The sequence below is a fragment of the Oncorhynchus mykiss genome, chromosome 7 (genome assembly GCF_057628025.1).
Source record: "Oncorhynchus mykiss isolate SJ-2025 chromosome 7, ASM5762802v1, whole genome shotgun sequence".
NCBI classification, from domain to species: Eukaryota; Metazoa; Chordata; class Actinopteri; order Salmoniformes; family Salmonidae; genus Oncorhynchus; species Oncorhynchus mykiss.
Window position 1 is genome coordinate 17,640,352 of NC_143028.1, and position 27,079 is coordinate 17,667,430.

Consider the following 27,079-nt stretch of genomic DNA (forward strand, 5'->3'; position numbering starts at 1 on the left):
TGTGAGATGAAAATGGACAAACTAAAGGGTGTGCAATAATAGAAGGGTAGTCAGTGGACATTCGGAATCTTGTTCGAAGTCATTAGGTCACATGTCCAAGGAGCTATTGAAATTTTCAATTTAGAAAAATTCATGTTAAATGTGTGAGATGAAAATGGACAAACTAAAGGGTGTGCAATATACAAGTGTAGTCAGTGGACATTCTGAACCTTACTTGAGTTCAGTAGGTCATATTTTTTAGTTTTACCTTCATTTAACTAGGCAAGTCAGTTAAGAACAAATTCTTATTTTCAATGACAGCCTAGGAACAGTGGGTTAACTGCCTGTTCAGGGGCAGAACAAGTCCAACGCTCTAACCACTAGGCTACCCTGCCGAGATTTTGAAATTCAAAAATCAAATCAAATGTATTTATATAGCCCTTCGTACATCAGTTGATATCTCAAAGTGCTGTACAGAAACCCAGCCTAAAACCCCAAACAGCAAGCAATGCAGGTGTAGAAGCACGGTGGCTAGGAAAAACTCCTTAGAAAGGCCAAAACCTAGGAAGAAACCTAGAGAGGAACCAGGCTATGAGGGGTGGCCAGTCCTCTTCTGGCTGTGCTGGGTGGAGATTATAAAAGAACATGGCCAAGATGTTCAAATGTTCATAAATGTCCAGCATGGTAAAATAATAATGTTTGTCAAAAGAGAGATCAGGGTCCAGAGTAACACCGAGGTCCTTCACAGTTTTATTTGAGACGACTGTACAACCATCAAGATTAATTGTCAGATTCAATAGAAGATCTCTTTGTTTCTTGGGACCTAGAACAAGCATCTCTGTTTTGTCCGAGATTAAAAGTAAAAAGTTTTGAAGAAAAATGTAAATAAATAATTTAAACTAGTGCGAGATGTAAATCAACAAAAAAGTAATGTGTGCCATGTGTGTCTATGCCATCGGGTTAGCTAGAACCAGTTTTGAAAGTTTTAGGAGTAATGGTTAAATAGCTATTGAAATTTGAAAACTTTGATTTGTCACTATGTTGATGGTCCCTAACTGCTGTTTGTGGATGTAAGGAAGGTTATAGACGAATATCCGTCGAGTATCCAACCTGAAACTGTTTTTACCTCGGTCTCCAAGTTTACTTTAATATGATGGTTAATATATCAATATTTGCGCATAAAGGCGTTTCCACCGACATTTATCGCATCATTAATTTTACTGACACAAAAGATCCCACCATGCGATCGAAAAAATTATCTGTCGGGATTTATAAAATTGTCCCGAAAATTCCATCACAGCTGTCATTATAATTGTCATTATAATTGTTTAATACGCATGGATGCACTAGCATAAAAACGGTGGCAAAACTGTTCAAGTGCTAGCCGGAAGGTGGAAACTCGGGAGTTGTAGTTAAACACATGCCGTTGTTCAACAATTTAGCAAGTTAGACATTTCCTAGTTCCGGCAAGTATGGGGATGCTGCATAAAACCTGGGGAATTCCTGAGGAAAAACTTATTTCCGCATTTCGAGACTGTTGTGTTTGCGATTTGTGTAGCCTACTGGCCGTACATTTTAACAGAGAAGACTGTTCTTTGTGATTTATTCCCTCATCAAAGGTAAGGCAATCCATTTTTTTAAACAGTTGGTGTTACATCCCACAAATGAAGGAAATTCACTTTAAACTTTATGCATATTAATTACCCGACGCATGAAACAAGTAATGACCGCGCTATGGAAACATGAAATGCTTTTAACATTTTATAAATGCCGACAGACAATTTGTTTTTTTAGACATGGTGGGATCTTTTTTTGTGATTCAAATTAATTATGCGAGAAATCGTCTTTATGCGCAAATAGGCTATTGGTATAGTTAATAACCATCATATCGAAGTACATTTGTGTGCTCCTCCCACTATGACTCGGGAAAGCATACAGTTTATTTGGCAAAATAAATACATTAGGTGATAAACTTGACGCTCCTTTCCAAATAATATCAAGAGTCTTATTCTGGTGACGTGATGATCGGCTGCTGTTTGACAAATAAAACAATATCGCTCTTATCCATAACAATCTCATAATGTTGGTTGCCTACCCGCACTGTATCTGCGAGCTGTTGGCTAGAACGCTTGTGCCAAGACCAGTGGGCACATTTGCTATGCAAAGCTAACGCGACAGGTTTTGTGACATAACCATCAGTAGAGTTGAAAATGCGATGGAACCGCATTTAATTTGTATTTTTCATTCGGTACATGAGAATTTAACTGCAAAAGGGATTTTTGCGCCTTTTATCCGCAAACAGACAGTTTGCAGGAAACAAATCCCCTGAGAGGAAATGCCAATATTGTTTTATGCAGATTATAGAGTATTTAAATGAAAATCTGTCACGAATTGGATGGAAACCTAGCTACTGTTTGGAAATGGGGCAGAACCATTGTGTTGAGATTGAGGTCATGGGGAAGGGAGGACAACAAGCTGATGCATGCCAGGCATATAAAGGAGAATTATTATTCATGTTGTAGTCAGGTTCCTGTTTCTATCATAGACATACTTTTTCGTAATAAGTTGACTGTTATTGCCCATTGTTCTAGATGGCCCAGTGGTGCCAGCTGACACTACTGGAGTCTAAATACCAGGAGCAGATCCACCAGCTCTATGATGACTCCTTCCCCATGGACATCAGACAGAACCTCAGCAAGTGGATTGAGAGCATCGACTGGTAAGCAAGCAGGGATGAAGACTGCAGGGAGGCTGCTGTTAGAATAGATCTTTGTATATCCATTTATTTGACTGGCATTCTCCTGTACTCTACCCTTTTCAATTATATCTGTATTTTATTGTATTTCATCTCGTTCATCCAATCTTAATTCCCCTGTGAATCCATATCTATGTAGAGATAATGTTGCTGTTCTGAGATTGATATACAGTATGTCAATGATCCAATCCATAGGGATAATGTGGCTGTTGACGAATCACTGGCCACTGTCCGCTTCCACGATCTCTTAGCACGTCTTGATGACCAACACAGCCGCTTCGCGCTGGAGAAAGACCTCCTGCGACAACATAACATCCGCAAGTTCAAGGGAAACCTCCAGGTGTAGTATTATCTCAGTTACATCTTTTCAGGACAGACCTTACTGCCAGTGGCCTTCCATACTTTATTGCTTGTATGTTACAGGAATGATTAATTAAAAGTTATACATTATGTTGCTAATTTCCCCTTTTAACTCCTGAAATAGATAGATTTTGAATGAGTTGTTGATGTGGAATTTATGACCGCAATGTCAGTAAATGTTTTTTGAGTTTGTAGTAAAAAAGTACCCACTTTCACAGGACCACTTTCAGGAGGACCCCGTTCACATGGCCATGATCATCTCCAGAAACCTGAAGGAGGAGCGGAGGATTCTGGCTGCTGCCAAAAGCATAGAGGTGCCCTGCATGAACTTGTATTGACATACATTGTAATTAGTAAAATCACCACACGTCTTTCTCTATCCGTGCTGTCAGATATTGTAGATGATACATAACTGTATATTGGAGTGTTTACATGCTTTAACTGTGCAGTTAAATGAACAGTATTTTCCTCTTCAGACCGACAGAGAAAACACACAGACCAGCATGGTTCTGGAGAAGCAAAAGCTGGACAACAAAGTCAAAGACATGAAAAACAAGGTTCAGGTGAGTTATCATTTCCATCATATACTAGATGTTGATTGTTTCCTGGTGGAACAGTTCCATCAGTGATTTGCAGTACATGTTCATGCATGTCAGGTTTGCCATCTACCTGATCCAACGTGTTTATCTCACTTGCTAGGAAGCGGATCAGAATATAAAGTCTCTGGAATACCTTCAAGACGAGCGTGACTTTAAGGAAAATATTCTTAAGAACAGAGGTGAGGTGTTTTATTCTCAATCTGTAATAGATCATTTATTTACAGGTCTGTGTTTCAGGTTTAGTCAGTAAGTGAATGTTTTTCCTTCTCCCGCTTTAGAACATGAAATGAACGGGCTGACACCCAAACAGCTGGAACACGAGAAGCTGCAGATTGTAGAGATGTGTTTCAAGCTGAAGTTCAAGAGAGTGGTAAGAGGGGTCATGATGAGGTTACATTTTACCATGACGTGCTGTGATTTAAAAAATGCAATGACAAAAAGCATGAATAATCATGCATCAAGCACCGCTAAGAATACCATGAATCATAGTCTGTCTGAATGACTAAGAGTGTATTACCTAGTTATAACCAGCATGCTCATATTGAAGAGTAGATGACCGTTATAGAGTAAATAATAACTATACGTATGTTGTTGTCTGCCTCCACAGGAAGTGGTTGGCCAGTTGGCGGAGGTGCTCAACATGGCCGAGGCGATCCAATCAGACTTGATCTCAGAGGAGCTGCCTGAGTGGAAGAAGAGGCAGCAGAGCTCCTGTATTGGAGGACCACCCAACGCATGTCTGGACCAACTGCAGAACTGGTGAGGAGACTAGTTCATTCTTTTGGGCATCTCTTGTCTGATTTAAGCAAAAAGATGAATTTAGGAACCCAACAAAATAAAGTATTGTTCTTATTCTGCTTCATCTTCTTCCCCTGTAGGTTCACAGCGGTGGCAGAAAGCCTGCAGCAGGTGAGGCAGCAGCTGAAGGAGCTCCAGGAACTAGAGCAGAAGTACACATACGACAACGACCCAATCAAACAGCAGAAAGGCTTCCTGGAGGGGCGGGCCCTGGCACTGTTCCGGAACCTCTTAGAACAGTGAGTGACACCACACTTGTATTCCGAAGTTAAACACCCACTCTGTTTTTTGCTGCCGTTTTTGATAATTTAAATTAAGTAGATACTGTCACTCCCTGGTCTTAGTATTTTGTGTTTTCTTTATTATTTTGGTTAGGCCAGGGAGTGACATGGGTTTATTATGTGGAGTGTTTTGTCTTGGGGTTTTTGTAGGTTTTGGGATTGTGGTATAGTGGGGTTATCTAGAATAGTCTATGGCTGTCTGGAGTGGTTCTCAATCAGAGGCAGGTGTTTATCGTTGTCTCTGATTGGGAACCATATTTAGGCAGCCATATTCTTTGAGTTTCGTGGGTGATTGTTCCTGTCTCAGTGTTTGTTTGCACCAGATTAGGCTGTTTAGGTTTTGTATGGTTCGTGTTTATCTTTTATTAAAATATGTATTGAAATAACCACGCTTCAGAGGAAGAGGAGAAAGAAAACCGAAACAGATACATTAGAGATTTTCTTTGTTTTTACCATTTTTACATTGTAGTATAATAGTGAACACATCAAAATATGGAATCGTAGTAACCAAAAAATATATTTATATTTTCAAAATATATTTTATATTTGAGATTCTTCAAAGTAGTCCCCCTTTGCCTTGATGACAGCTTTGCACACACTTGGCATTCTCTCAACCAGCTTCATAAGGAATGCTTTTCCAACAGTCTTGAAGGAGTTCCCACATATGCTGAACACTTGTTGGCTGCTTTTCCTTCACTCTGCAGTCCAACTCATCGCAAACCATCTCAATTCGGTTGAGGTCAGGTGATTATGGAGGCCAGGTCATCTGAGGCATCACTCCATCACTCTCCTTCTTGGTCAAATAGCACTTACACAGCCTGGAGGTGTGTTTCAAATCAAAACAAATTTGATTTGTCATATGCACCGAATACAACAGGTTACAGTGAAACACCTTACAGTGAAATGCTTACTTACAAGCCCTTAACCAACAATGCAGTTTTAAGAATAATACGTGTAAAGTAAAAAATGTATGTAAAAATTCAGCAATAAAAGTAACAATTTAAGAGCAGCAGTAAAATAACAATACCGAGGCTATATACAGGGGGTACTGGTACAGAGTCAATGTGCGTTGGCACCGGTTAGTTGTGGGTAGATTTATAAGGACTATGCATAAATAAACAGAATAGCACCGGGGGGGGGGGGGGGGGGGGGGGAATGCAAATAGTCTGGGTCCTGTTGAAAAACAAATAATAATCCCTCTAAGAACAAACCAGATGGGATGGCAGATAGCGCTGCAGAATCCTGTGGTAGCCATGCTGGGTAAGTGTCCCTTGAATTCAAAATAAATCCCTGACAGTGTCACCAGCAAAGCACCATCACACCTCCTCCTCCATGCTTCACTGTGGGAACAACACATGCGGAGATCATACTTTCACCTACTCTGTGTCTCATAAAAACACATCAGTTGGATCCAAAATTTGCACATTTGGACTCATCAGACCAAAGGACAGATGTCACCTGTCTAATGTCCATTGCTCGTCTTGCAAGTCTCTTCTTATTATTGGTGTCCTTTAGTAATGGTTTCTTTGCAGCAATTCGACCATGAAGGCCTGATTCACGCAGTCTCCTCTGAATAGTTGATGTTGCGATGTCTGTTTTTTTAACTCTGTAAAGCATTTATTTTGGCTGCAATCTGAGGTGAAGTTAACTCTAATGAACTTATCCTCTGCAGCAGAGGTAACTCTGGGTCTTCCTTTCCTGTGGCGGTCCTCATGAGAGACAGTTTCATCATACCGCTTGATGGTTTTTGCGACTGCGTTTGAAGAAACTTTCAAAGGTCTTGAAATGTTCCGTATTGGCAGTTAAGGTAATGATGGTGTCATTGCCCTGACCTGAGTATTCTTTGTTTTCTTTATATATTTTGGTTAGGTCAGGGTGTGACGAGGGTGGTATGTGTGTTTTTGTCTCATCTAGGGTTTTGTATGTCTAGGTGTGTGTGTCTAGTCTTGGCATATTGTAGGTCTATGGTGGTCTGGATTGGTTCCCAATCAGAGGCAGCTGTTTATCGTTGTCTCTGATTGGGGAACCTATTTAGGTTGCCATTTTCCAGTTTGGGTTTGTGGGTTATTGTCTATGTGATGTTGCATCTTTGCACTCAGTTTTGATAGTGGTCACGTTCGTCTTGCTATTCTGTTTGTTTGTTTGTTTGTTTGTTTGTTTAGTGTACTTCATGTTTTTTTGTCTTTCATTAAAAAGATGTATTCACATCACGCTGTGCTTTGGTCTCCTCACTACGACGATTGTGACAGATGGACTTTCATTTCTCTTTGCTTATTTGATCTGTTTTTGCCATAAAATGGACTTGGTCTTTTACCAAATAGGGCTATCTTCTGTATACACAACTGATTGGCTCAAACGCATTAAGAAAGAAAGAAATTTCACAAATTAACTTAAGAAGGCACACCTGTTAATTTAAATGCATTCCAAGTGACTACCTCATGAAGCTGGTTGAGAGAATGCCAAGTGTGTGCAAAGCTGTCATCTAGGCAAAGGGTGGCTACTTTGAAGAATCTTAAATATAAAATATATTGATATGTTTAACACTTTTTTTGGTTACCACATGACTCCATATGTGTTTTTTTCATAGTTATGTCTTAAGTATTTTTCTACAATGTAGAAAATAGTAAAAATAAAGAAAACCCTTGAATGAGTAGGTGTGTCCAAACTTTTGACTGGTACTGTATATATTATGTATAAGCTGGAAGTAGAAACCAAAGTGTTGTTTCTATGCCTCTATGTAGTATATCACCTCAAAATTCCTTGTGTCTCTGTGGTGTGTCTTAGTTCCTTGGTGGTAGAGAGACAGCCCTGTATGCCCACATATCCACAGAGACCTCTGGTGCTGCAGACAAAGAGGCCCTTCACTGTCAAGCTCAGGTAAGCACAAACACAACAGCACAGTCTGTAGTTCCTCCCATCTGTAGTTCCTATGGATCTGTCCAGACCTGGTTAAGTTTTGATTTGTATTTCCTCTCCAGATTTCTTGTGAAGCTCCAGGAATTCAACTATCAACTCAAAGTGAAAGCTTTGTTTGACAAGTAAGTAAAGGAGTGTGGTGTTATTTTGTCCTGCTCTTGAATTTGCTATGTGAATACATAACTAAAGGGGGAATGCACGTTTTCTTTTCTCTCCAGGGACGTTACAGAAAATAAAGGTTTTCGTAAGTTTAACATATTGGGTACCAACACAAAAGTTATGGAGGAGTCAAATGGAAGCTTGGCTGCAGAGTTTGTCCAGTTGGTAAGCTAGCACCATTTCAAATGGCATACAGGGCACTACGTCTGAATGACTTGTCCCATTTGTCCATTTGGACCTGCACTGTCATCACTCTTTACAGCAGGGTTCCCCAACTGACGGTCATTTTATTTGGAGGTCAAGTGGCGGTCAAGGTGTATTTATTTATTTTTTACTGTAAAAACACCAGCAAATCAGCTCCAAGTGATTTTAATTTTGGAAATCTGTTCCAAAGTATTCCCACGCATATTAAAGAAATATATGTGACCGTATACAAATGTAAGCAAGGTTTGATATGATTGTGTTATAGTAAAATATGATATCTGTTTGGGCTTCTTGCGGTAAGTTTGTAGTCTACAAATGATTTGTAATTATGTTCCGGCACCCTGACCATCCTCTCAAGAAAATATCGGCCTGCAGCTGAATCTACAGTAGTTGATGATCCCTGCTTTACAGTTTATTCTTTGATTTCGACACAGAATCTGCAAGAGCAGAGAGTGACTGGAAGAGGAAAGAAAGAGGTAACAGACCTAAGAGAGCTGGTTTCTGATTGGTCTTAATGGGCTATAATGACCATGTAATCTGTACAGTGTTTGTGAATTTCATGATGAGTATTAAATACATTCTGGTGCGGATTATGTTTCTGACCATGTTATTCCAGGGGCCTCTTATTGTGACAGAGGAGCTGCACTGCATCTGCTTTGAGTCGGAACTCCGCCAGTCAGGTCTGGAAATCAAACTAGGGGTAAGTGATCTGAAATATAGAGATTCAGGCCTACACTCTCATTTTTATGAGGTCCAACAGCGCTCTGGCCTTATTTAATTTGCCTTTGATTTAGTCTGGCCTCTGGTCCTTTTTAGACCATCTCCCTGCCCATCGTGGTCATCTCCAACTGCAGCCAGCTGCCCAGTGGCTGGGCCTCCATCCTGTGGTACAACATGCTGACCAGCGAGCCCCAGGTAGTCTTCTCTCAAGGTTCCTTCCTCCTGGGAGTTTTTCCTTGCCTTGAAGGTGTTTTGCTGGCTTACTGTCAAACACTTTATGACAACATTTGATTTAAAAATTAGTTTTTAAATAAATATGATTGATTTGTTGGAACAGGACCTGGAATTCTTCCTGAACCCTCCGGCAGTGTCCTGGGGTCAGCTGTCTGAGGTGCTGAGCTGGCAGTTTTCCTCTGTCACCAAGAGGGGGCTCAATGATGAGCAGCTAGGCATGCTGGCTGACAAACTACTGGGCCAGAAAGCACAGAGGAATCCTGAGGGCCTTATCTCCTGGACCATGTTCGGTGCTGTCAAGGTAGGTTAGGATTACAGTACACAGAATATTTGATCCCAATTTAAACAAAGTACAACTGATAAAGGATGTATATACTGTATCAAACATAAATGCTTCACAAATCATCTATACGTGTATATAATGCTCTTTAAAGGGGGAAAAAACAACTCCCACTGTATGGTGTCTTGCCAAATGTGACATAATGTCCTATGTATGTTTATACACCATTTATAGAGTATGACATACACCTGAGGATGATTTGTGAAGCCTTTATGTATGCTATATAAATCCTTTTATAAGTTGTACTTTGTTTAAAATATTTACAGTTCACAAAGATAGATAGAGATATATATATATATATATGTGTATGTGTGTGTGTGTGTGTGTGTGTGTATATATATATATATATGTATATATATGTGTGTATATATGTATATATGTATATATGTATATATGTATATATGTATATATATATATGTATGTATATATATATATATATATATATATATATATATGTATGTATGTATATATGTATGAGGAGGACATTGAGTAAGTGCTCCCTTGTGTCAACTACAGAGCCTCAGTGAGAAGAGGTTTCCCTTCTGTCTGTGGATCGAAAACATCCTTGACCTCATCAAGAGACACCTGCTGTCCCTGTGGAACGATGGGTGAGTTTTTCTTTACTCTTTTTGGGATTGACAATTACAAAGCAAATAACTAGTGCTCTTATAGGGATGACATATTAGTTGAATGGCTACATCTGGCAGATTGAAAGCCATGATGAACAATGTGCATTGTCCCTGCCTACTAAAACAAATACAGTAATGTAAGTAATAAAGAAATGTTGCTTGTTCTCTCCCACTACAGTTGCATCCTGGGCTTTGTGAGTAAGGAGAGGGCAAAGGCCATGCTGACTGGGAAGTGTCCAGGCACGTTTCTGCTGCGCTTCAGTGAGAGTAGCAGAGACGGAGCCATCACATTCACTTGGGTGGAACACGACCTAAACGGTGAGTAGCACACTTGCGCACGGACACACACTGTAGCCATTTACAATTAAAGGTGTTTTATTTGAATCTGTGTTTGTTTATTTTTTATTTTTTTTATTCTAGCAGAGTGGATTACTGGGTGGAATCCAGAAGGCAGCATGGGAGTATAGGAAAACACTACACTAAATTCTCAATAAAGAGGTCCTCAACCAACAAACTGAATTGCCCAAAAGGGACCAAATCCAACTTGATTTGTCACATGCGTCAAATACAGCAAGTGTAGACCTTACCGTGAAATGCTTACTTACAAGCCCTTAACCAACAGTGCAGTTCTAGAAGAGTTAAGAAAATATTTACCAAGTAAACTAAAGTAAAAAATAATAAAAAAGTAACTCAATAACACAGCTATATACAGGGGGTACCGGTGGTACCGGTGCCGAGTCAGTGTGCGGGGGAACAGGTTAGAGGTAATTTGTACATGTAGGTAGGGGTGAAGTGACTATGCATAGATAATAAACAGCAAGTAGCAGCAGTGTACAAAACAAATGGAGGGGGGGTTAATGTAATAGTGGGGTGGCCATTTGATTAATTGTTCATCAGTCTTATGGCTTGGGGGTTTGTTGGTGATGTGGACACCAAGGAACTTGACGCTCTTGACCTGCTCCCCGACAGCCCTGTTGATGTTAATGGGGGTGTGTTCGGCCCGCCTTTTCCTGTAGTCCATGATCAGCTCCTTTGTCTTGCTCACATTGAGGGAGAGGTTGTTGTCCTGGCACCACACTGCCAGTTCTCTGAATTCCTTCCTATAGGCTGTCTCATTGTTGGTGGTCAGGCCTACCACTGTTGATTTGTCAGCAAACGTAATGATGGTATTGGAGTCGTGTTTGGCCACGCAATCGTGGGTGAACAGGGAGTACAAGAGGGGACTAAATACGCACCCCTGAGGGGCCCCAGTGTTAAGGATCAGCATGGCAGACGTGTTGTTGCCTACCCTTACCACCTGGGGGCGACCCATCAAGAAGTCCTGGATCCAGTTGCAGAGGGAGATGTTTAGTCCCAGGGTCCTTAGCTTAGTGATGAGCTTCGTGGGCACTATGGTGTTGAATGCTGAGCTGTAGTCAATGAACAGCATTCTCACATAGGTGTTCCTTTTGTCCAGGTGGGAAAGGGGAGTGTGATTGAAATTGCGTCATCTGTGGATCTGTTGGGGCAGTATGCAAATTAGAGAGTCTAGGGTATCTGGGAGGATACTATTGATGTGAGCAATGACCAGCCTTTCAAAGCACTTCATGGCTACCGACGTGAGTGCTATGGGACAGTAATAATTTAGGCATGTTACCTTCGCTTCCCTGGGACTATGGTGGTCTGCTTGAAACATGTTGAAAATGTCATTGAAGACACTTGCCAGTTGGTCCGTGCATGCTTTGAGTACATGTCCTGGTAATCCGTCCGTCTGTAATCCCTGCAGCCTTGTGAATGTTGACCTGTTTAAAGGTCTTGCTCACATCGGCTATCGAGAGCATTATCACACAGTCATCCAGAACACCTGGTGCTCTCGTGCATACTTCAGTGTTGCTTGCCTTGAAGCGAGCATAAAAGGCATTTAGCTTGTCTGGTAGGCTCCCGTCACTGGTCAGCTCGCGTCTGGGTTTCCCCCTTGTAGTCCGTAATAGTTTTCAAGCTCTGACACATCCGACGAGCGTCAGAGCCGGTGAAGTATGATTCAATCTTAATCCTGTATTGACGCTTTGCTTGTTTGATGGTTCGTCTGAGGGCATAGCGGGATTTCTTCTAAGCGTCTGGATTAGTGTCCCACTCCTTGAAAGCGGCAGCTCTAGCCTTTAGCTCGATGCGGATGAATCCCGGAACGTATTCCAGTCTGTGCTTGCAAAACAGTCCTGTAGTGTAGCATCCGTGTCATCTGACCACCAATGCATCCAACTGTAGATTATTCTCAAAATGGTTCTATAAATGAGGTGCAAATCAACTAAAAGCCGTTTAATCCTAAATCTGTAGTGACAGAAGGAATTTCAAGAGTTAACCATCCCTGTGACAGAGTATGGTAACTCATACTTCTATATGTTAGTAACAATGTTAGGTAAATAGTTTTTTTTTTTTGTTTTTGCAAAAGGGCTTTATAAATTAACAGAATGCAATGTTTTGACCAATGCGATGTCAGAGGGCCAGCCTACTTTCTGTTAGAATGCAAAGATGAATGCTAAACCTGTCGCCAGATGTATAGAGTTGAAGTCGGAAGTTTACATACACTTACACGGAACCCAAACCGGCTATCGTGCATAAATGTATTTTGTCCCCCCACACCAAAAGCGATCACGACACGCAGGTTAAAATATCAAAACAAACTCTGAACCAATTATGTTAATTTGGGGACAGGCCGAGAAGCATTAAACATTTATGGCAATTTAGCTAGTTAGCTAGCACTTGCTAGCTAATTTGTCCTATTTAGCTGGCTTGCTGTTGCTAGCTAACTTGTCCAGAGGATATAAACATTGAGTTGTTAGTTTACCTGAAATGCACAAGGTCCTCTACTCCGCCAATTAATCCACACATAAAACAGTCAACCGAATCATTTATAGTCATCTCTCCTCCTTCCAGGATTTTTCTTCTCTTGACTTTATATTGTGATTGGCAACTTTCATAAATTAGGTGCATTACCGCCCCTGAACTCATTCATCTTTCAGTCACCCACGTGGGTATAACCAATCAGGAGATGGCACGTGGGTACCTGCTTCTATAAACCAATGAGGAGATGGGAGAGGCAGGACTTGCAGCGCGATCTGTGTCAAAAATAGAACTTCTATTTTAGCCCTTGGCAACGCAGATGCTTGTTGGCGCGTGCGAGCAGTGTGGGTTCAATAATTGAATAATATAGATCTCTAAATTTATTTTGCAGCTCACGCAACGCGAGCGGTGTCGTCAGCTTGTTAGGTTGGAGTCATAAACTCGTTTTTCAACTACTCCACAAATTTCTTGTTAACAAACTGTAGTTTTGGCAAGTCGGTTAAGACATCTACTTTGTGCATGACACAAGTCATTTTTCCAATAATTGTTTAGACAGACTATTTGACTTATAATTCACTGTATCACAATTCCAGTGTGTCAGAAGTTTACATACACTAAGTTGACTGTGCCTTTAAACAGCTTGGAAAATTCCAGACAATGATGTCATGGCTTTAGAAGCTTCTGATAGGCTAATTGACATAATTTGAGTCAATTGGAGGTGTACCTATGGATATATTTCAAGGCCTACCTTCAAACTCAGTGCTTCTTTGCTTGACATCATGGGGAAATCAAAAGAAATCAGCCAAGACCTCAGAAAAAAAAATTGTAGACCTCCACAAGTCTGGTTCATCCTTGGGAGCAATTTCCAAATGCCTGAAGGTACCACATTCATCTGTACAAACAATAGTACGCAAGTATAAACACCATAGGACCAAGCAGCCTGATACCGCTCAGGAAGGAGACGCGTTCTGTCTCCTAGAAATGAACGTCTTTGGTGCGGAAGGTGCAAATCAATCCCAGAACAACAGCAAAGGACCTTATGAAGATGCTGGAGGAAACGGGTACAAAAAGTATCTATATCCACAGTAAAACGAATCCTATATCGGCATGACCAGAAAGGCCGCTCGGCAAGCAAGAAGCCACTGCTCCATAACCGCCATAAAAAAGCTAGACTACGGTTTGCAACTGCACCTGGGGACAAAGATTGTACTTTTTGGAGAAATGTCGTCTGGTCTGATGAAACAAAAATAGAACAGTTTGGCCATAATGACCATTGTTATGCTTGGAGGAAACCGGGTTAGCCGAAAAACACCATCCCAACCATGAAGCATGGGGGTGTCAGCATCATGTTGTGGGGGTGCTTTGCTGCAGGAGGGACTGGTGCACTTCACAAGATAGATGGCATCATGAGGAAGGAAAATTATGTGGATATATTGGAAGCAACATCTCAAGAAATCAGTTAGGAAGTTAAAGCTTGGTGGTAAATGGGTCTTCCAAATGGACAATGACCCCAAGCATACTTCCAACGTTATGGCAAAATGGCTTAAGGACAACAAAGTCAAGGTATTGGACTGGCCATCACAAAGCCCTGACCTCAATACTATAGAACATTTGTGAAGAACTGAAAAAGCATGTGCGAGCAAGGAGGCCTACAAACCTCACTAAGTTACACCAGCTCTGTCAGGAGGAATGGGCCAAAATTCAACTTATTGTGGGAAGATTGTGGAAGGCTACCTGAAACAACATTTGACCCAAGTTAAACAATTACCAAATACATTTACCAAGAACCAAATACTAATTGAGTGTATGTAAACTTCTGACCCACTGGGAATGTGATGAAAGAAATGAATGCTGAAATAAATAATTCTCTGTACTATTATTCTGACATTTCACATTCTTAAAATAAAGTGGTGATCCTAACTGACCTAAGACAGGTCATTTTTACGAGGATTAAATGCCAGGAATTATGAAACGGAGTTTAAATGTATTTGGCTAAGGTGTATGTAAACTTCCGACTTCAACTGTACCTGTCACCCATGTTCCACAGATAAGCCTGTATTCCATGCTGTGGAGCCTTATACCAAGAAGAAGCTGTCTGTCATCGCTCTACCTAAAATCATCCGCAACTACAAGGTGATGGCAGCTGGGAACATCCCAGAGAACCCACTCTGCTTCCTCTACCCAGACATCCCCAAAGACGAGGCCTTCGGAAAGTTCTACACCAGGGCCTCAGAGGGTAAGCAGCCAGCAACCTTTTTTTAATCTTTTTTTTTGTTCCTGATGCTTTCCTATATCTCTCAAATGCTTTTCAGACACCTCAAACCATACTTTTGATTTATTTTTGGCCATGTATGAGTTGGTCTCCTGAGTGGCGCAGCGGGCTAAAGCACTGCATCTCAGTGCTAGAAGCGTCACTAAAGACACCGTGGTTCGAATCCAGGCTGGATCATGGATTGGGAGTCCCATAGGGCGGCGCACAATTGGCTCTGCGTTGTTTTGGAATTACCTGGATTTCTGCATAAATTGGTCATAAAATTTGATCTGATCTTCATCTAAGTCACAACAATAGACAAACACAGTCTGCTTAAACTAATAACACACAAGAAATATACGTTTTCATTATATACGTTTTTTTCAATTATACTTTTTTTATTGAACACACTGTGTAAACATTCACAGTGCAGGGTAGAAAAATTACGTGAACCCTTGGATTTAATAACTGGCTGACCCTCCTTTAGCAGCAATAAACTCAACCAAACGTTTTCTGTGGTTGCGGATCAGACCTGCACAACGGTCAGGAGGATTTTTGGAGCATTCATCTTGTTGGGTTCTTATTTTTCAGAGAAGCTTTAACCAAGTTTATTCTTTCCAAAGGTTCTGTACAGCTGAAAACAGACAGCAAAACATTTCAGACACAGTATATAAACATCCTACTTAAGACACCCCTCTTCCTTACAGTTTATGTTCTACACAGGAATGAAGGTAACCAGATAGCAACCCTGATTACTCCCTTAAGGGGAACTGACCTCACCTCCTGACCCACAGATATCCATATGTCTTCCCAATATCAACACATCGCCCTCCTCTCCTCCATCAAACACATTCCAAAGCCTTCTGGCTTTTTACAAACTCTTTCTATTCAAGGCTTTGTCTCTATCATTTATTTAATATCTCAATGTTCAAAGTTTAGCCGACTCCAACAATCTTTACAAAACTGTTTCAGTTAAGCAATATACTTAGGATGTCTGGTGTGAACCTGCTATTGAGGTCATGCCACAAGCATTTTAAATTGGGTTGAGGTCAGGTCTCTTACCGGTTCACTCCATAAGGCGTATTTTCTTCTGTTGAAGCCATTCTGTTGTTGATTTACTTCTGTGTTTTGGGTTGTTGTCCTGTTGCATCACCCAACTTCTGTTGAGCTTCATTTGGCGGACAGATAGCCTTACATTGTCCTGCAAAATGTCTTGATAAACTTGGGAATACATTTTTCCGTCGATGATAGCAAGCTGTCCAGGCTCTGAGGCAGCAAAGCAGCCCCAAACCACGATGCTCCCTCCACCATACTTTACAGTTGGAATTAGGTTTTGATGTTGTGCTGTGGAAGTTTTTTTCTCCGCACATAGTGTTGTGTGTTCCTTCCAAACAACTCAACTTTAGTTTAATTTTTCCACAGAATATTTTGCCAGAAGTGCTGTGGAACATCCAAGTGCTCTTTTGCGAACTTTTTGGACAGCACTGGCTTCTTCTGTGGTGTCCTCCCATAAACACCATTCTTGTTTAGTGTTTTACGTATCGTAGACTCGTTAACAGAGATGTTACCATGTTCCAGAGATTTCTGTAAGTCTTTAGCTGACACTCTAGGATTATTCTTAACCTCATTGAGCATTCTGTGCTGTGCTCTTGTAGTCATCTTTGCAGGACGGCCACTCCTAGGGAGAGTAGCGACAGTGCTGAACTTTTTCCATTTATTGACAATTCGTCTTACTGTGGACTGATGAACATCAAGGCTTTTAGAGGTACTTTTGTAACCCTTTCCAGCTTTATGCAAGTCAACAATTCTTAATCTTAGGTCTTCTGAGATCACTTTTGTTCGAGGCATGGTTCACTTGTGGTTCACACATCATTTGTGTGTTATTAGTTTAAGCACGCTGTTTGTCTATTGCTGTGACTTAGAAGAAGATCAGATCAAATTTTACGAGGTAGTTCTAAAGTTTTTTGGGGGGTATACCTACAGAGGTCCTAAAAATAGCTGGTCAATCTTATGATCAAAATAAAACAATTCTATATGTTCGCTTTATAGATATCGTCTCAGACTCCTAGGGGTTAAGCTTGTGGGTGTCGTAGAGCAAAACAGCTGACCCGTTCGTGTGAGTCTCAGCTTTCCATAGTGGGGTGATTTTGTTTCTGGCTTAAACCGTTCGGAGTTGACTGACGTTTTCATGGGAAGAAAAACAAAGTCGGCATGCCGACGGGACGGACTTCAAACGAGTCCCGTGAAGCTTGTCGTAGACTAAAACGGCCATGAGTCTCAGCTTTCCATAATGGGATCACCCCGCTGTAGAGCTGCCTGATTCCACCGCAGATGGGGTAAACCGACATCGGCGGATGTTGTGTATTGAGACGCAGTTCATGCAAAAACAAAAGTCTCTAGGTTGAACAGACAGATTAGTTTTCCACGCGGGCACAGACATCGACTCTAGGCACATATCAAATATAAGTGTTTACAAAATAATAAGACATTTCACATTATAGGAATTAAAAATCTAATGTTGGTCAGAAAATGGAAGTGAAAAGATTAGGCTTTCTGTTTAAAATCCCCTCAATGACCATGATGTCTGGTAAACCTTTGGGGATGTTTATTATGAACAACACTAGGGATGCACGATATATTGGCGAGCATTTCGGAATCGGACGATATTAGCTGAAAAGGCCAACATCGGCATGTCTAGTTTAACGCCGATGTGCAAAACCGATGTCAAAGCTGATGTGCATACCTATATAACATAGGGCGATGACGTAATGACGCCACGAGAAATACAGTGCTACACAGAACAAAAGCAGAAAATACTAAGCGTACACTTCCAACAACTAAACAAGTTCAAGTCCAACAGTCGTTTTAAAGGATAAGAAAATTTAAGCGAGACAACTAGAAGGCGAAAGCCATTAATGCCAAGATAGTGGAATCCATTGCCCTTGACAATCAACCGTGCGTTGTCGTGGATGATGTTGGCTTTCGCCGATTGGTCGAGCCCCGGTAGACTCTATCTTTCAGATGTTGCCCTACCGGAGTTAAACATTCTTGTTGAAACTCACATCCGTGAGAGTCACTGCTATTAGCTTCACGACTGACATTTGGACCAGCGACGTCTGCCCCATGAGCATTATGAGTCTGACAGCACAGTGTGTCGACAAGGATTTTGAACTGAGGAAAGCTGTTTTGCATGCTCAAGAATGTGCTGGTTTTCATACCGCTGCTGCCATTTCAATGGCATTTTAAGAACATGTTTGAAACTTGGAAACATGAACAGTCCTAGCTCCTATCGAACAACTGACTCGAGAAATGAGCTCAACTGCATCTGCAGCAGACGTGATACCCTCTGTCATGGTATTGAAACGCCTGCTCAACAAAATTGCCGACACAGACCGTTGGGTTAACTTACAAAAGTCCTCGAGGCTGTGAACAATCAATTTGGTGGTATTCTCTCTGAGCCACTTTACTGTGTCACCACCATGCTCGATGCTAGGTACAAGGACCGCTACTTCGACGCAGACAAGAAACAGGGTTAATGTGAAATGTTACATACACAGCTGGACAAGATGGAAAAAGACACAATGATAGTGCGCACCGAGGAAGAGAGGCCACGGGCAGACAGAGCTGAAACTTCACTGCTTGACATGCATGATGAAATCCTGGTTGAGAATGAAACAACTGAACAAATGAACAATGAAACAGCACTGCAAGTAAGTTAAAAATAGGTTTTGATTATGTTTTACTGGTAATGGGGACATACATTGCCTTGCAAAAGTATTCACCCCCGTGGCATTTTTCCTATTTTGTTGCATTACAACCTGTAATTTAAATTGATTTTTATTTGGATTTCATGTAATAGTCCAAATGTGGTGAAAAAAATTACTTGTTTCAAAAAAATACCAAACGGAAAAGTGGTGCGTATGTATTCACCCCCTTTGCTATGAAGCCCTTAAATAAGATCTGGTGCAACCAATTACATTCAGAAGTCATATAATTAGTTAAATAAAGTCCACCTGTGTGCAAGTGTCACATGATCTTTGTGTGTGTGTGTGTGTGTGTGTGTGTGTGTGTGTGTGTGTGTACACCTGTTCTGAAAGGCCCCAGAGTCTGCAACACCACGAAGCAAGGGACACCACCAAGCAAGCGACACTATGAAGACCAAGGAGCTCTCCAAACAGGTCAGGGACAAAGTTGGGGAGATCAGGGTTGGGTTATAAAAAAATATCTAAAACTTTGAACATCCCACGGAGCACCATTTAAATCCATTATTAAAAAATGGAAAGAATATGGCACCACAACAAACCTGCCAAGAGAGGGCTGCCCACCAAAACTCACGGACCAGGCAAGGAGGCATTGAATCAGAGAGGCAACAAAGAGACAAGGTTACCCTGAAGGAGCTGCAAAGTTCCACAGCTGAGATTGGAGTATCTGTCCATAGGACCACTTTAAGCCGTATATTCCACAGAGCTGGGCTTTACGGAAAAAACTTGGCCAGAAAAAAATAAGTAAACATGTTTGGCAAAAGGCATGTGGGAGACTCCCCAAACATATGGTCAGATGAGACTAAAATGTATCTTTTTGGCCATCAATGAAAACGCTATGTTTGGTGCAAACCCAACACCTTTCATCACCCTGAGAACTCCATCCCCACAGTGAAGCATGGTGGTGGCAACATCATGCTGTGGGGATGTTTTTCATCGGCAGGGACTGGGAAACTGGTCAGAATTGAAGGAATGATGGATGGTGCTAAAAAATGCAGGGAAAATCTTGAGGGAAACCTGTTTTCAGTATTCCAGAGATTTGAGACTGGGACGGAGATTCACTTTCCAGCAGGACAATGACCCTAAGCATACTGCTAAAGCAACACTCGAGTGGTTTAAGGGGAATCATTTAATGTCTTGGAATGGCCTAGTCAATGTCCAGACCTCAATCCAATTGAGAATCTGTGTTATGACTTAAAAGATTGCTGTACACTAGCGGAACCCATCCAACTTGAAGGAGCTGGAGCAGTTTTGCCTTGAAGAATGGGCAAAAATCCCAGTGGCTAGATGTGCCAAGCTTATAGAGACATACCCCAAGAGACTTGCAGCTGTAATTGCTGCAAAAGGTGGCTCTACGCCTCCCGGGTGGCGCAGTGGTTAAGGTGTGCCATCAGAGACTCCGTGGGGCGACGCACAATTGGCCTAGCGTCGTCCGGGTTAGGGAGGGCTTGGCCGTTAGGGATGTCCATTTCTCATCGCGCATCAGCGACTCCTGTGGTGGGCCGGGCGCAGTGCGCGCTAACCAAGATTGCCAGGTGCACGGTGTTTCCTCCGACACATTGGTGCGGCTGGCTTCCGGGTTGGATGCGCGCTGTGTTAAGAAGCATTGCGGCTTGTGTATCGGAGGACTCATGACTTTCAACCTTCGTCTCTCCCAAGCCCGTACGGGAGTAGTTGCGATGAGACTAATAGCTACTAAAAACAATTGGATACCACGAAATTGGGGAGAAAAAGGGGTCAAATTCAACAACAACAAAAAGTGGCTCAACAAAGTATTGACTTTGGGGGGGTGAATAGCTATGCACGCTCAAGTTCAGTTTTTTGTCTTATTTCTTGTTTGTTTCACAATAAAAAAAATATTTTGCATTTTCAAAGTGGTAGGCATGTTATGTAAATCAAATTATACAACCCCCCCCCCCAAAAAATTTTTTATTTTAATTCCAGGGTGTAAGGCAACATAATAGGCAAAATGCCAAGGGGGTGAATACTTTCACAAGCCACTGTACGTAAATGCTAACAAAATTACTTTTTGGTCAGTGTGTGTGTGTGTGTGTGTGTGTGTCCTTTCTATTTAACTAGACAAGTCAGTTCAGAACAAATTATTATCTACAGTGACGGCCTAACCCGGACTACGCTGGGCTAATTGTGCGTCGCCCTATGGGACTCCCAATAACAGCCGGATGTGATACAGCCTGGATTCCAGACAGGGACTGTAGTGACACCTCTTGCACTGAGATGCAGTGCCTTAGACCGCTGCGTCCGTGTGTGTATGTGTTAACTATTTAACTGTACTAGAACGCTTAAAAGGCCTCTAAAAATGGTTAATATTGGTTATCGGTATCGTTTTTTGGGGGGCAAGGAAGATATCGGTATCGGACAAAAATGTACTATCGGTGCATCCCTAAACAACACCTCTTAATCGTCCATCTTGTCCACCATTTTGTTTTTCAGCATCAGAGCCCATGGATGTGGAGAGTCCCACTGACACAGGATACATACAGAAATATTTCATATCAGTGTCGGAAGTGTAAGTTTGGAGTAGGCTACCCTTCAAACGTTACAGTGGGGAGAACAAGTATTTGATACACTGCCGATTTTGCAGGTTTTCCTACTTACAAAGCATGTAGAGGTCTGTAATTTATCACAAGTACACTTCAACTGTGAGACGGAATCTAAAACAAAAATCCAGAAAATCATATTTGTATGATTTTTAAGTAATTAATTTGCATTTTATTGCATGACATAAGTATTTGATACATCAGAAAAGATTTGGTATAGAAACCTTTGTTTGCAATTACAGAGATCATACCATTTCCTGTAGTTCTTGACCAGGTTTGCACACACTGCAGCAGGGATTTTGTCCCACTCCTCCTTACAGACCTTCTCCAGATCCTTCAGGTTTCGGGGCTGTCGCTGGGCAATATGGACTTTCAGCTCCCTCCAAAGATTTTCTATTGGGTTCAGGTCTGGAGACTGGCTAGGCCACTCCAGGACCTTGAGATGCTTCTTACGGAGCCACTCCTTAGTTGCCCTGGCTGTGTGCTTCGGGTCGTTGTCATGCTGGAAGACCCAGCCATGACCCATCTTCAAAGCTCTTATTGAGGGAAGGAGGTTGTTGGCCAAGATCTCGCGATACGTGGCCCCATCCATCCTCCCCTCAATACGGTGCAGTCGTCCTGTCCTCTTTGCAGAAAAGCATCCCCAAAGAATGATGTTTCCACCTCCATGCTCCACTGTTGGGATGGTGTTCTTGGGGTTGTACTCATCCTTCTTCCTCCAAATACGGCGAGTGGAGTTTAGACCAAAAAGCTCTATTTCTGTCTCATCAGACCACATGACCTTCTCCCATTCCTCCTCTGGATCATCCAGATGGTCATTGGCAAACTTCAGACGGGCCTGGACATGTGCTGTCTTGAGCAGGGGGACGTTGCGTGCGCTGCAGGATTTTCATCCATGACGGCGTAGTGTGTTACTAATGGGTTTCTTTGAGACTGTGGTCCCAGCTCTCTTCAGGTCATTGACCAGGTCCTGCCGTGTAGTTCTGGGCTGATCTCTCACCTTCCTCATGATCATTGATGCCCCACGAGGTGAGATCTTGCATGGAGCCCCAGACCGAGGGTGATTGACCGTCATCTTGATCTTCTTCCATTTTCTAATAATTGCGCCAACAGTTGTTGCCTTCTCACCAAGCTGCTTGCCTATTGTCCTGTAGCCCATCCCAGCCTTGTGCAGGTCTACAATTTTACCCCTGATGTCCTTACACAGCTCTCTGGTCTTGGCCATCGTGGAGAGGTTGGAGTCTGTTTGATTGAGTGTGTGGACAGGTGTCTTTTTATACAGGTAACGAGTTCAAACAGGTGTAGTTAATACAAGTAATGAGTGGAGAACAGGAGGGCTTCTTAAAGAAAAACGAACAGGTCTGTGAGAGCCGGAATTCTTACTGGTTGGTACGTGATCAAATACTTATGTCATGCAATAAAATGCAAATTAATTACTTTAAAATCATATAATGTGATTTTCTGGATTTTTCTGTCTCTCACAGTTGAAGTGTACCTATGATAAAAATTACAGACCTCTACATGCTTTGTAATAGGAAAACCTGCAAAATCGGCAGTGTATCAAATAATTGTTCTCCTCACTGTACATATTTCTTAATCTATAACAGGAAGACATTTTATTTGCAATGTTCTGGTTTGGGTATAATCCATAATCTGATTTAATTAACCCTTATTTTGCAATGTGTTTTAGTCACCCATCTAGACTGCAAGACAAGATGATGCTCATGCCGCCAGAAGTGTTTGAAGTGCTGGAAAGTGGGCTAGTGCTCCATTGTTGGAATGGAAGTCCTAAGAATATTTATACTGCTGTGGTAAGTGCAATTTCCTCTCTGGCTCTTTACTGTGATATTCAGCATTACTATGTCAAGGGAAATATACACTCTTAGAAAAGGGTTCCAAATGGGTTCTGTGGCTGTCCCCATAGGAGAACCCTTTTTGGTTCCAGGTAGAGCCATGTAAGGTTCCATGTAGAACCCTTTGTGGAAAGGAACCCTATTTGGTTTTAGATGGCACCTTTTTTTTCTAAGAGTGTAGAATTATTTCTAACAAAGCTATCTACGCAAAACAAAAAATATATACGCAACATGTAAAGTGGGTCCCATGGTTCATGAGCTGAAATAATAAATAATTTTTCAGATTCACAAGGAGCTTATTTCTCTAAAATTATGAGCACATATTTGGTTACATCCCTGTTATTAAGCATTTCTCCTTTGCCAAGAGAATCCATCCACCTGACAGGTGTGGCATATCAAAAAGCTGATTAAACAGCATGATCATTACACAGGTGCACAGGTGCTGTGGACAATAAAAGGCCACTTTAAAATGTGCAGTTTTGTCACACAACACAATGCCACAGATGTCTCAAGTTCTGATTGAGTGTGCAATTGGCATGCTGACTACAGGAATGTCCACCAGAGCTGTTGACAGAGAATTTAATGTTAAGTTCTCTATCATAAGCTGCCGCCAACGACATTATAGAGAATTTGGTAGTATGTCAAACCAGCCTCAGAACCGCAGACAATTGTAACCACGCCAGCCCAGGACCTCCACATCCGGCTTATTCACCTGTGGGATTGTCTGAGGAGTATTGCTGTCTATAATAAAGACATTTTGTGCCAGAAAACTAATTCTGATTGGCTGCCCAGTGGGTGGACACCCCTGCCCGGTCATGTGAAATCCGAATTAATTTATTTCAATTGACTGATTTACATATATGAGCTGTAACTCAGTAAAACCTTTGAAACTGTTGCATGTTGTGTTTATATTTAGGTTCAGTATACATACGGTATATTTCAGGATGTTGTGCATCCATGGAAATAATCTGAATTCATGTAAACATAACAGGTCTGAAAACATAGCTTGTCCCAAAAAAGTGGTTTCTTGACACAACTTTCCCCCGGTGTGGGGTAAATTGAGCAAAGGGACAGGGTAAATTGAGCCACCTTGGGTGATGGCGTCCCCTGACATTGTTGTGACAGTGGGTGATGGTGCTCGTAGGTCAAAGCTTAATTAATTGAATGAGGTTGTGGTATATTGTATATCTTAAATGAATGCCTGCATTCCGATATACTGTAGATCTCTCTGTTCAGTATCACTTAGCCTTCCATTTCTTGACCAGTTGTCTGGGACAGGGATGTTGATTCAATGTGCCAATTCGTAGGCAAGTACTCTACATTTTGAGGTTACTAAGCCCATGAAACAGATCTGCAAGATTCTTGATATGTTCAGCAAGCTTCAGCAATTTCTCTATGGACCTCACTTTATGCACAAAGGTATTGTCATGCTGGAACAGGAGAGGGCCTTCCCCAATCTGTTGCCACAAAGTTGGAAGCATAGGATTTTCTAGAATGTCATTGTATGCTGTAGCATTAAGATTTCCCTTCACTGGAACTAAGGGACCTCGCCCAAACCAGTAAACAGCCCCCAGACCATTACGCCTCCTCCACCAGACTTTACAGTTGGCACTATGCATTCGGGCAGGTAGCATTCTCCAAATCCAGATTTGTCCGTCAGACTGCCAGATGGTGGAAAGTGATTCATCACTCCAAAGAATGCGTTTCCACTGCTCCTGAGTCCAAAGGCGGCGAGCTTTACACCACTCCAGCCGACGCTTGGCATTGTGCATGGGGATCTAAGGCTTGTGTGTGCGGCTGCTCGGCCATGGAAACCCATTTCATGAAGCTCCCAACGAACAGTTTTTGTGCTGATGTTGCTTCGAGGAAGTTTGGAACTCGGTAGTGAGTGTTGCAACCGAGGACAGACTATTTTTATGCGCTTCATCACTCGGCGATCCCGTTCTGTGAGTTTGTGACCTACCACTTCGCGGCTGAGCCGTTGTTGCTCCTAGACGTTTTCACTTCACAATAACAGCACTTACAGTTGACAAGGGCAGCTCTAGCAGGTCAGACATTTGATGAACGGTGCAACGTTGAAAGTCACTGAGCTCTTCAGTAAGGCCATTCTGCTGCCAATGTTTGTCTATGGAGATTGCATGGCTATGTGCTCGATTTTTATTTACGTCAGCAATGGGTGTGACTGAAATAGCCGAATCCACAAATTTGAAGGTGTCCACATACTTTTGGTGATGTAGGTTTAGGACCTCATATTGTAGACTATAGAGACCCCAACTGATGTACAAAACAATCTTATAAGCATCTACTTTGGTTTAGATACAAGCAGCAGGAAGCCTATAACACAAATTAATTTGACTTTGTGAAAATATTGTTGTACAGCATGTCATTATCATCGTGGCATTGATTTTCTGGTTCCTTAATGAAAAATACATTTTTATTTACATGGACTTTTTTTAATCATCCTCTGTAGATGACTGCAGTTTGAGAACACACTGGACTTGGACCGCAACTGAGCCGATGGACAGGCAGGATGTCACGTTCTGACCTTTATTTCCTTTGTTTTGTCATTATTTAGTATGGTCAGGGTGTGAGTTGGGGTGGGCAGTCTGTTTGTTTTTCTATGATTTGGATATTTCTATGTTTCGGCCTAGTATGGTTCTCAATCAGAGGCAGGTGTCATTAGTTGTCTCTGATTGAGAACCATACTTAGGTAGCCTGGGTTTCACTGTGTGTTTGTGGGTGATTGTTCCTGTCTCTGTGTTTGCACCAGATAGGACTGTTTTGGGGTTTTCACGGTTCTTGTTTTTGTAGTCAGTTGTTCATGTGTACATTTACTTATTAAAAGAACCATGGACACTTACCACGCCGCATATTGGTCCTCTGATCCTTTTCGCCTCTCCTCTTCGGAAGAAGAGGAGGAAATCCCTGACAGAATCACCCACCACAACAGGACCAAGCGGCGTGGTGAAAGGCAGCAGGAGCAGCGCGAGGAGTACTGGACATGTGACGAATTAGGACGAATTAGACGGAAGAGGACCCTGGGCTCAGCCAGGAGAATATCGCCGCCCCAAAGAACTGGAGGCGGCGAAAGCGGAGAGGCGCTGGTATGAGGAGGCAGCACGGCGACGCGGATGGAAGCCTGAGAGTCAGCCCCAAAAATTTCTTGGGGGGGGGGGCTCACAGGGAGTATGGCTATGCCAGGTAGGAGACCTGCGCAAACTTCCTGTGCTTACCGGGGGGCTAGAGAGACCGGACAGGCCCCGTGTTATGCGGTGAAGCGCACGGTGTCCCCAGTGCGGGTGCATAGCCCGGTGCGGTACATTCCAGCTCCGCGTATCGGCCGGGCTAGAGTGAACATTGAGCCAAGTGCCATGAAGCCGGTTCTACGCATCTGGTCTCCAGTGCGTCGCCTTGCGCACGGTGTCCTCGGTTCGCCTGCATAGCCCAGTGCGGGCTATTCCACCTCGCCGCACTGGCAGGCGACCGGGACCATTCAACCGGGTAAGGTTGGGCAGGCTCGGTGCTCAAGAGCTCCAGTGCGCCTGCACGGTCCGGTCTATCCAGTACCACCTCCACACCCCAGCCCTCCGGTAGCAGCTCCCCGCACCAGGCTACCTGTGCGTGTCCTCGGCCCAGTACCACCAGTGCCAGCACCACGCATCAGGCCTATAGTGCGCCTCGCCTCTCCAGCGCTGCCGGAGTCTCCCGCTTCTCCAGCGCAACCGGAGTCTCCCGCCTGTTCGGCGCTACGAGAGCTACTCTGTCCAGCGCTGCCAGAGCCTTCCTCTCCAGCGTTGCCGGAGCTTCCCGTCTGCCCGGCGCCGCCTGAGCCTTCCTTCTGCCCGGCGCCGCCTGAGCCTTC

General features: G+C 42.6%; 1 protein-coding gene across 2 annotated transcripts; it reads left to right on the plus strand.

The window, feature by feature from the left end:
• Window positions 1–1,155: 1,155 nt before the first annotated feature.
• Window positions 1,156–26,077, plus strand: LOC110527523 (signal transducer and activator of transcription 1-alpha/beta). Of its 2 annotated transcripts, XM_090240476.1 has the most exons (22): window positions 1,156–1,598; window positions 2,571–2,698; window positions 2,930–3,074; window positions 3,313–3,408; window positions 3,571–3,657; window positions 3,794–3,872; window positions 3,972–4,063; window positions 4,301–4,452; window positions 4,572–4,730; window positions 7,557–7,649; window positions 7,751–7,810; window positions 7,907–8,012; window positions 8,486–8,527; window positions 8,668–8,751; window positions 8,868–8,966; window positions 9,109–9,306; window positions 9,862–9,953; window positions 10,153–10,292; window positions 14,842–15,030; window positions 21,258–21,333; window positions 23,055–23,175; window positions 25,688–26,077. In XM_090240476.1, the coding sequence occupies exons 2-22, from the start codon at window positions 2,571–2,573 to the stop codon at window positions 25,700–25,702; spliced, it is 2,253 nt and encodes a 750-aa protein (XP_090096602.1). In that variant the 5' UTR covers window positions 1,156–1,598; the 3' UTR covers window positions 25,703–26,077. The 2 variants fall into 2 exon arrangements, with proteins under 2 accessions (XP_090096602.1, XP_090096603.1); XM_090240477.1 differs by lacking the exons at window positions 4,301–4,452; window positions 4,572–4,730; window positions 7,557–7,649; ... (1 more) ...; window positions 7,907–8,012; window positions 8,486–8,527 and having other exon boundaries at window positions 1,465–1,598.
• Window positions 26,078–27,079: the final 1,002 nt, after the last annotated feature.

Bases quoted from the DNA above. Each gene is read 5' to 3' on its own strand.
- LOC110527523 (XM_090240476.1), top strand. From the start codon at position 2,571: ATGGCCCAGTGGTGCCAGCTGACACTACTGGAGTCTAAATACCAGGAG. The intron at 2,699-2,929 runs GTAAGCAAGCAG...TCCAATCCATAG, and splicing joins TGGATTGAGAGCATCGACTG to GGATAATGTGGCTGTTGACG. The intron at 10,293-14,841 runs GTGAGTAGCACA...CATGTTCCACAG, and splicing joins GGTGGAACACGACCTAAACG to ATAAGCCTGTATTCCATGCT.